This window comes from Nanorana parkeri, unplaced genomic scaffold (assembly GCF_000935625.1).
Source record: "Nanorana parkeri isolate BGI_ZX_2015 unplaced genomic scaffold, ASM93562v1 scaffold25, whole genome shotgun sequence".
Taxonomy (NCBI): Eukaryota; Metazoa; Chordata; class Amphibia; order Anura; family Dicroglossidae; genus Nanorana; species Nanorana parkeri.
This window is the reverse complement of record NW_017306293.1, coordinates 1245851-1256865: the sequence shown is the minus strand read 5'-3', so window position 1 is coordinate 1256865 and position 11015 is coordinate 1245851. Positions and strand designations below refer to the sequence as shown.

Sequence of the window (11015 nt, the reverse complement as noted above, 5' to 3'; positions counted from 1 at the left end):
CTAACGTGGAAATATAAGGCTTATTAATATAGGATCAATAGAAGAAACAAAATGTAGTGTTTCCATACGCTGAATCAAATACAGATAGACAAAAACGGTCAGAAATTTGATAGAGGACATTATTTAAAATGTATATAGTACATGATATTGGGTATACGAAAACAGCAGTGGCTTCCATTAATAACCTTCTTCTGAAAATGCCAGTTGTCTGGGGCTGTTATGCCTAGCCTCAGGTTTCAATACTTTCAAGGTACTGAGCTGGAACAAGTACAAGAAGAGTCAGGGTACAGGCAGATGTCTTTTTTTTTGCATACATCTTCTAAGTTTTCCAAGTTAATAACTCATAGGGTTTGATTGACTAATGGAGTAAAGTGAATCTTCACTTAATAAATGAGATGAAGTTGAGTGAACATTCACTTTGCAAAAAATACTAATCGTGTGAAAGAAAAATGTAGTATACAACATTTTTGCTTGCACATGATGAGATTATTACATTTAGAACAGATTCTGCTCATTCGCTAAGCTAAGTGAAAATTCTCTTTGCAAACTGAACAGGCTCGACTCATTTAGTATATTCACCTCAAAGTATTAAAGCATGAGGGTCAGTTTGACAACTTAGCATTTTCAGATTTTAAGAACAGAAAGTCACCAATGGCAGCCTCTATGTGTCCTTCAGGAAAGGTTTACATTAAGTAAATCTTACAGTATTATACGCTACAATGTTCACTTTATACAACTGGGAGAATATTGGATGCGTTTCCCTCCCAGTCAGGCGCTTATTCACCTTTCCTTAATAACAAGCAGACTAACTGGTTGTCATGACCAAACATTCTCTGTCCTATCGCAAATTCCAAACACAATTATACCGGACTTTCAAGGTACCAGAACACATTTCTCGTTGAATCAAAATGAAAACGAGAAATATGTATTTTGGCACCTTGAAAGTCTGGTATAATTGTGTTTGGAATTTGTAATAAGTAACTACTCAGATGTGGTACTGGCCCACCAGAATCAGTAATGAAACAGAATTGGATTTGGCATTCTCTGTCCTAGTTAAAAGAACCGTTAAATATAAATTAATTGGCAGCTTCTGGCACCCCCATTGTGTCAGCCATAATTTTCTCACTGAGTGCACTTGTGGCATTTGGTATTATTGCATTGAAATCGGCTCAACATAGCCAAACTACTGCCAATCCAAATGCACAATCAAGCAGCAATGTAGACTGAAACATATTACATTAAATAAGTAGTGGTGCTCCAAGCTTAATCAACCAGGTTGGGAATTTACAGATCATTTCCCACATTCTTTGGTGATTTAGAAGATAAGAACCATGTTAAAGCTAGTGGAGATTTTCCTCAACATTCCCTATCCAGTAGATGTTCACAGATTAATAGATCTTATGATGGTCTAAACATTGAAGATTTATGGGGCAGCAACCTTTATTTCAGAGTACCTATAGCCAATTGCTTGTGCAATGTATTTGGCGGTCTACCTTCTGCTTAAATCTCATCCCCGCACAGTCTGCCAGCCGGCAGGGTGAGGCACGTTGTATAGAACACTCAGTGAACCTCGTACTTCTAAATCAGCAGACATTTCTTGCAGCTGCATGTAGAGAATGTGAGCACACCACTTTCTGTAAACAAGCGGAAGAAGTTCTAGAAAACATATAGTTAGATCATCGTAGGTCACATCATTTTCCTTTTCTATTTATGATAAAACAAGTAGTACCAACAATACAACTTCAAAAACAAAACATATGTTTTGCTTTGAAGTGCCAATGCAGGGTAATGTAATGGGTTCCCTTTAGAAGGACAACTTTACCTGCCTGGAACCACCTGCTGCATATATTTATCTTTCTTTCACTCCCCTGGCTCAACTGTTTTCCTACATGGACAAAGGTCAGGTTTACTGTATTGAAACATCTGTTTCCTTTATCGTCACTGAGTCGCTACGAGTATGAGGACCCTGCGAGGCCCTGAAGCGTTGGCATTTTCATCTTATGTGACATGATGGAGGGGAATTAATAAAACGTTTGAGATGACTTTGTTTGGGGGAAAAAAGATGGAGTGCCTGTGCAGCCAATCAGCTTTTACATTTAAATTACATTTTTATTTTTCTGCTGTGTGGAAAAAATAGAAATTAGCTGATTGGTTGCTATGGGTAATGGCAGCAGTTAAGATAGAACATTTGTTAGGCACGTGTTCAAAATAAATCTTTGAAATGCATATTTGGAGTGCTGGTGACTTCCTACTACTATCATACCCATTATTGACTTTCTCTTCTGAAAATGCTAGTTTCCTGGCTGTCATGATGATCCAGTGGCTTCCCTACAATCTGAGTCCCAGAGTTGGCACATGTGTATAGCATTCTGTTTAACCTGACTTTCTATTCTGCATGTTTGTTCTAGGTTAGTGTCTCAGAAATAGTTGATGCCAGGAGGCAGCCAGGCAAATGACTTTTTTTTCAGGTGGAGGTCAGCACTGGCAGCCCCCACATTTATTCCCATGCAGTATTTTCAACCAGCATTTAGCAAAAGTCATACAGTGCTGGTAATGTTTAGTATCTAGTCTACATCCTGATCAGTAAAGGGTGCAAACCATAAGTAGTGTCAGTAAAACACCAACTTGCTCCACACTAAAGAATGAAGTGCTTTTCAATCAGTGAGATGTCAAGTCTCCAACCCGTCAATGTAATGCAGTTATGTTTCACTCACCTTGTACTGCAGGTTGCTTCTTCTCTCTTCTGTTTCTCCTGCTATAATTGTGGTTACTCTTGAGTTCAAACTTGCAGAACTTTATATTGAACCAGGTTGTGATGTCATCTCAATGGATGATCCTGAATCACAGGCTGAGTATGTGGGAGTGGAAATGACTGGTCACTGGATGGAATCTGCTATTGACACAAAGAACATGAAAAGAGAAGACTTTAGGAAGAAGAAGTAACCCGACTCCCAGCACTGTTCTCATGTGCACAAGGAATGTGGACTAGTGGAGATGTGTTCTTTCCTGCCTCTAGGTTAATTCTGATGAAGTGAGGGTGGAAAAATGGGAACTGGCAGCACGGACTTGTTTTTAACACTTTGACACCCACAGTCTGTACGTTAACGGTCTCAGGCACATTATTTTTTTTCTTGAAGCTCCATGTTGCGGATATCGTTGCATGAGAAAAGTGAATCATGAAATTACAGCACCCAAAATAAAGTGCAAGGGTGTGCATTGTCCCGTTTTGAAAAATAAGGCTGAGATCACTGAACCCCCTCCCCAAGGGTGCAAGGCTCCTGACATAAGTAAGATACTCTAGTCCACCTAGCGGTTAAGCCAAGCAGAACCAATCCTTAGGGACTAGCCAAAGGCGGTCCACCAAGTACTTGGTGGATGAAGACAGACCCCTGAGTGCAGAGAGGAAAAAGACCCGCTTAAGGCAACAGATTCCCACCCCAACATCAGAGAAGGCACCCAAAAGACCTGCACCCTCCATCATCTGTAGAGTGGAAAATAAAAAGGAGCACCATGCAATGAATACAGATACTTATGTCAGTAGAGCGATAATGAACGTTCCAGCTGAGAAAAGAACATATCTTTGCACACTGCTGGGACTCTCACACTAATCATCAGTTCCCGATCATGGTAAACAGATGAGGATTGTTTACCAACAAACATCTCCCTGTGCTTATCTGCCATTGTGTTAAAAGAAGGCATTAACAATGTGTAAAACAAAACAAAAAAAGTTAAGTTACTAAAAGGTGAACAATAGGCCAATAACTGGCTGTTGATTAAATGGTGAAGGATCAGCAGAGCACACTGTGAGAGGCCATCTTTGCACTCAGCCCTCCTGTAAGGATGTTCACAGTGGTAGACTGCACTGCAGAGCCCTAATTGGCAGCTGTGCTGGACCTTCCAATTGACTGCTGCCGAGCACAGAATAACAAAAAGCTAATGTACAGTAAGATCGGAGTTACTTATATTAGCCGTTTTGAAAGCAAATTTTTAAAGCAGAACTCCAGGGAAAATTATCAAGTGCTCATTTTTGCCTAGGTTTAAAAATAACAGTTATACTCACCCGATCCTCCAAGCAGGCTGGCTGTGACAGTGCTCCCACCAGTCTGTCTCCTCCTACACTGCAGCGATGGTATGTCCCTCAGTGTCCTAACATTCTATTCACTGTGTATAGAACGTGATTTACAGAACCATAGACTGCTGTAGAAGGAGGGGGAGGGGGGGGAGGCTCCAGGGACCAGTCTAAGAGCAAGCTGGCTCCAAGGATGAGGTGAGAATAACTTTATTTTACTCCGTAGACCAAAACAAGCACTTAACCCTTGCAGCGCAGGGTAGCCCCAGTGCAAGGGTTAGTAATAATTTTCCCCTTAGTTCTTTAACAAGCAGATAACTAGATTAAATTGTGCTTTTTTGTGTTGCAAAATACGTGTTACATACCAAACACTTGATTTTTGTTTTGTATCGGCTTCATTAAAACTTATTAGAGTTCTTGAGTTTAAAGTCTCCCAAAGTACTAAAGAAGTTATAAGGAAGAGATGATGTCGGATCAGTGTCAATGCGGTGCAATCTCTGATCAGAATTGTAAGGTTTTCAAAATGATTCTAAGGCCCCATTGGCACCTGTACGTTTAGGTTTGATTAGGGATTTCAGTGTCAGGAACTTGCATTCTCCTGCAGCAGGAATCCCTAATCTGCCGTTTACAAGCGACAGCTCTCACCGTTCAAATTAATGATCGAGTGACAGCCGTTGCATTTAAACTCCAGCACATCACATGTAACTGTATATGATATGATTACATGCAGTTCGAAATCAATTACTCTGTCTGGATGCATTGTTTACTAACCGCATGTCAATCGTATCACATACGATTACATGCGGTGTGCCAGCGTTTAAATGCAGTGGCAGTTACCCGATCACTAGAAAGGGTGAGAGCTGCTGCTTGTAAACAGCAGATTAGGAACATGCTGCAGGAAAACCCATGTTCCTGCACAAATCCCTAATGTTAAACAAATGTGATACGACTACATGCAGTTAGGAATCAATTACTCTCCCAATTACTCTCCCCCATTAACTAACTGCATGTAATCGTATCACACATGATTACATGCAGTGTGGCAGCGTTTAAATGCAGTGGCTGTCACCCAATCATTAACTTGAATGGGCAACAGCTGCCGCTTGTAAACAGCAGATTAAGGATTCCTGCAGGAAAACGCATGTTCACATGTTCCTGATGCAGAAATCCCGAATCGCACCTAAACATACAGTTGTGATTAGAGTTAAGCTGGTTAGAATCTCCTCTGATTCACAGAAATTAGTTGAAATTCTAACAGTGGGTGGCCCTTCTGGCTCAACAAAAGTTAATCGCTCAATCGACTTTTGTCGAAAGAGAAGGGCTGAAAATCTTTGGCTGAACAGTGAATGCAACCCATCAGCTGTTACCTTGTCATTAACTTCAATGGGTACAGCAGACACAGCTGAATAGGACGGACACCTGGGACTCCTGCCGCAGGAATCCCAAAACATGGCACAAGTCCCCGCGTGAATGTGGCCCAACACTTTTGAGGCAGTTACAGAAACAGTTTTTCTTTCCCTTTTGGGATAACCGTTTTACATAAATGAATAAAAGGGGACTATTGTAAGCACCTGTCAGTGTTAAATGGTTTGTCTCAACCCTCTATCTGAAACTTTTTCTGGACAGCTTGATCTGTTAAAAGGAAAAAGAACCAAATTACTGGCCGGATCACCGGGTAAATAGGAGGAAAAAAACGCCTAAAAATGAAAACTAATGCAGCCACCACATCCAAGAATTGGTAAGATGCAAAATATAACATTTTTGATTTTGGGTTTAGATACGTTCTTACAATAGCAGCCTTCATATTCCTAAGTACAGGTTTTCTTTAATGTAGGATGGCATGACGTGTTAATAAAAACGCAGCAACTGTACCCCATACAGAATCTGTATAATGCACAACCAGAAACCACCACAAATTCAACAAATAAAGAAAAAAAACTTTATTGATGGCCATTCACCAAATTGTGTATTCATGAATTTCCTTTTGGTTATCTACCACTTGTATATTGTGATGTCACTATAAATAGATTATGCCGAGCTTTGGAATGTTAATACTCAATAATGAGAAAAGTATTGGACACACGTATATAGTGTCTGTGTGCAGTGCATGCTGATCAGTACAATGTGCTTTAGAATTTACATCTGGCTGCCCCATGTTTATTAACGTGTGTTAGACGCGGAATATGTTTAAATTAAAATTCTCCAAAGCAAATGTGAATATTAAGGTAGGATTGGGGCCCAGTGTACATGTCAGGTGTGGGATATTAAAAAGCTCACTGGTAGATACAAGCACCACCTTCATTCAATGTATGATAACTGATATTGAATTGGGATTGGATCTTGTCAAAATAAATTTAAAGATGGCCACACACATTGCACAATCTCTTTAAAGGCTTGTTCACACCAGCTGCTGTGCTAGTCATTATTCAACATGTCACAAAGTGACATTTCAATAAGTTCCATTTACTACAGCACCATGTGATGTAATGCAACGCAGCACGCTGTCGTGAAAAAGACGTATGTGTACTTATTTTTCAGCGCACACCACCGCAACAGTGGGTGTGAACTGACACCATTGTAAACAAGACAATGTGCCTTGTCTATGCATTAGGATTGATGAGGCCGTCAGCACACCTGGTGTGAACGGGCTTTCAGATTTACCAATAGCTGTAGTGTGAGAACATCATTGATTCAATATAAAGTGAAGGGATAGTGTAAGAAAGTTCTCTTACTATATAATTGTATAGCTAAAGGAGATTGTACAGACTGACGTGTGACAAGCCTAAATTACTCCTTTTTTTTTTTTGCATGTCATGATTACGTGGTGTCTTCATACATTATGAGCACCAATGTGTTCATACCCTCAGGTCTGTCTGGACACGTATTATTGTACCACTATATTAAAAATCACAAGGTGTGGTTGTGCTGTATATCTGCCAACTTGGAGAAAGGTGAAGTGGAGGAGGTAGGGAGCGACTTCCGCTAATCCAGTGTGGAATGTGTGCTGCCAGGCTAGGGTTTGCACATGCAAACAGAGTCATCACATCGTAGAGCACAGTATTCCTCTGTTGATGGGTGGGGTGGTAACATAGCTCATAACAAGATGACAGCAAATAGGCACAGGGTCAAAGGGAGGCCACAGAACTGAAACCAAATCAAAGAAAAGAACAGAAACCAAGCAAAGAAGGTTCGGAACCTAAAAGATGTAAACCTCACAGGACATGTAAACATAGCAATAACAGACAACAAAATTATAAACATGAACAGAAAAAAAACCTAACAAAAAACATACAACAGAAATCACAAACATGGAAGAGAAAAAAAAACAAAAAGAAAATGACATACAGGAGTTCCAGCTTCCAATCTTTTAAAAGTGTACACACGTGCCTTATTGTACTGTAATTCCTAAATCAGCAAAGGTATCTCTATTTTATGCTGCGATAGAGTGAGACATGCGGTTGTTCTCAGTAGTTTACATATTATGAGGGTGTTGTAATTCAACAATAGCAATAAAAAGGCACAGCATATTTACAGCTGCCCTCAGACACAAGATAAACGTCATCTGATCCAACTGTTTATATTAGGAGAATAAAGTATGTATGGGCAGTCCGCATTCCCTGGCCGTCTAATCTCCTAGTTCTAATAGCTTAAGTGGACATTGTAGACATCTGCTCAGTGCATAAACATGCTCTGCTGATATGTGCATGCAAGTATATGCATCGTCATTCTAAAGAATGACAAATTAATTGCTTATCCCTTCCAGCCAGCATCTCCTGCCTACGGGCAGTTACAATATAAATTAAACTCTACTCAGCTATACCAGTCCTTCAGCATCAACAGCCCCCTGAAAGGGTAAGGGGGGGGGAATGCAAATGTCCAGCTATAAATCGTCAGTGGCCACTACTGAGAGCACTCCTATGACGAAGGTCAAAGCTTGAAGCGTGCGGCTCACTCTGAGGGCCCATAGTTCCAGAGTCATCTGTATCCAAAGTGGAAGACTTATCTTCATATTCTTCAGCAGCCTCAGCTGCCTGGGGAGACCCATCTAAACACAAGAACAACACCAAAAAACAGTTCATAGGTACAATAGGAGGGAGCAGACATTGGCTTACTAAAACTTGATAATATAACTAATACTCCGACACTATTACTTGATCACAATAACCTAAACTGAACAGCAATCTGAACAGAAAGCCTCATGTTTAAACCAGTCTGATGCCATGGTCTCCTGTCGTTTGATAATTTAAAAGATAAGTTTCAACATTCCCAATGCACAATTTTTCAGGTACCTACAGCTACGGCACGCTTTCTGTACACAATTTGGTCCTACGCCTTTGACACTGGTGCCTTCTGGGGTAGAGTCTCTCTTGCGAGATGGGACCCTACGCAAGCTCCTGTGCTCTATTTACAAAGCCCTCCAACCTACTATTCACAATGGCTTGGACCCCCCTTTGTGCCGGGTGGCTCATGGATGCTCCGAATCTCGATTCGGAGGGTTGGAAGGATGCCAGGGACTATCTGCTTACGCATCTAGTCTCAGCCAGAGATAGACTTATCCAATTTAAGTTGCTCCACAGAATTTGTCCCCTTCCAGAGACGGCATGTGACACTGCAGGTGTCACATGCCGGCTCTATAGATCCAGAACTGAGCGATCATGAACCGCTGATCACCCAACTCAGTCTTCTCCGCGGGTCTTCTTCCCTCTCTGTTGCACCAGCACTCATTGGAGGAAGAGACGGGAGGGGTCTGGCTTTAGTTCTCTTTTAAATAAGCTCTAAACCCAGATCTGTGTGCGTTTTACTTTTGATCATCTGTGTGTGTGTTTTACTTTTTTCTGTATTCACTAAAGGACTGGTATATTTCTCAGAATTAGTTAGATCTACTTGTGCATGGACAGCCCTAAATTACATCATGTGAACCGGCAATGCAGTTTTGGGAGCTGCATAGTATTAGGGCTCACCCTCACCAGTGTCTCGGTCTCCACCTTCATCATGTCCAAGAGTCTCGGTTTCTAGTGGGGTATCTTCATCTGTAAAAAGAAACAATTTTCAATTAGTGCCTTGTCCATGCTAGTTCCTGCGCTGGCTTCACTATCCCCAACTGTTACCATTCTACAGATGTATAGTAAAAGGGAGCCTTTTAGAACAGACTTATGGATCTATCATTACTACATGTTTGTTAAAGGTGCAAGCAACAACACTACTAAAGAATTCACTGACCAGGAAAATTTAACCAATCTTATTTCAGGTCAATGACTAACCAAATAATAATTGAAGGATGAGAATGACAGCCCCAGAGTATGTACCTTCAAATGCAAATAAGCTATTGGAGTAGAAGAGTGATTGAAAAATATACATACTTACGCACACACACACACACACACACACACACAATATATATATATACATTATATATATATATATGTGTATATTCAGGTCTTGCTTCTGAATGGGTATAAATGGGTAAGCCGTATTAGTCCAGTAGACAAGATGTCAAAAAAGACAAAAACGCAGTATTGCAGTGTGCAATGATACCTTTCTTATTGGACTAACAAAATATATACAAGACAAGCTTTCGAGAGTGAACCTCTCTTCTTCAGGTCAGAAGCAAGACCTGAATATACACACATACATACATACATACATACATACATACATACCACACACACTATTTGCAGGCCAGGCTAGAGCAGGCATATTAATGGAAGCCTGAGAAATATTAACGCCATTGTTAATTTTCTTCTGAAGCACCATTTCCATGGCTGTCATGCCGATTCAATGGCTTTAGTACTTTAACTTGCTATCCCTGTATGCAGATCAGGAGTTCTGACATGACACTCACTTTTTCTGATCTGCATGGGGTTTTCCCAGATACTATCGCCAGAATGCATTTTCAGGAGGTGCTCAGTTATGGCAGCCTCCAGATTTGTTTCAGTTCAGGTGTAATGTTTTACCAAGTTGTTTTATGGGATGTTATGGTTTCCTTGATAACAGGCACTGTACCACAGAGAGCAGGAAGGGGGCCTGGCACACAGCATGCTGGCAGTTAACTGATCTAGAAGAGGGGAAACACTACAGCAGGTTTTCCATAAATAAAAGAGAGACAAAGATTTCAACGCCAAAAAAATTGCACTTTTGTCAAATTGCTGAAAGTGCCATCTTTCGGCCCAAATTGCAGTGCATGCTTGGTTTTTCTCCTCCCCGCTGGGTGCTGCTCTGTGTCCTCTCTGACAAAGCGCTGTGTCGAGGAGAGAAACTGTCACAGGAGGCCGAGTGGTGCGAGGGAAGAGAGCGATGTGAGCAGCTGGCGTGTCACAAGAGGCCAGGCTCTCCTCCCGCACCACCCAGCCTCCTGTGACAGATCAGGAGAGCAGTGTGCAGGCAGTGACAGCTGTCAGTGCTGTCACAGGAGGCTGAGCTCTCCGCCTGCGACAGATCAGGAGAGCGCTGGGGGGTGGAAGACAGTTGTCAGCTGTCACAGGAGGCCGGACTGGTGGTGCAGGGGAGGAGTCAGCTGTCAGAGGAGATCAAGCTCTCCTCCCGAGTCCCCACACCACTCGCTCAGCCTCCTGTGAGAGCGAGTCAGGATGGAGAGCGGGTACAAATAGTGATCAGCGATCGCTGAGTGTTTTGTAAATAATTGAGGACACAGTAAGCTTACTGTGTCCCCAATTATGAATGGGAAGTTATCTACATCACTTTGTTCATTCATGGTTGTGGATATAATAAGCATACTATCTCCACAAGTTAGAAATTAACAGGAACACTCAGTATAGAGGATTCCTGTTCATTTATAACAGGGGGATGCAGAAAAAGAGATTGAGGACATAGTCTTTTTCTATGTTAAAACGGAAATATCAGGGATCAGTTTAGACCTCTGATAGTTCCCCGAAGACCCCAACAGTAAAGATATACAAATATTTAATAAAACTATATATATATATAT

The 11015-nt window shown here is 41.3% G+C and overlaps 1 protein-coding gene across 1 annotated transcript in view; it reads right to left on the bottom strand.

The window, feature by feature from the left end:
• Positions 1-7704: 7704 nt before the first annotated feature.
• The window catches only part of BSCL2 (BSCL2, seipin lipid droplet biogenesis associated), an 18639-nt gene continuing 15328 nt past the window's right edge, over positions 7705-11015 (bottom strand). The window contains exons 8-9 of the mRNA XM_018565130.1: positions 9037-9099; positions 7705-8114 (exon numbers count right to left, since the gene is read on the bottom strand). Of these exons, the coding sequence (XP_018420632.1) occupies positions 7960-8114; positions 9037-9099 (218 nt within the window). The 3' untranslated portion in view covers positions 7705-7959. The remainder of the gene's footprint in view (positions 8115-9036; positions 9100-11015) is intronic.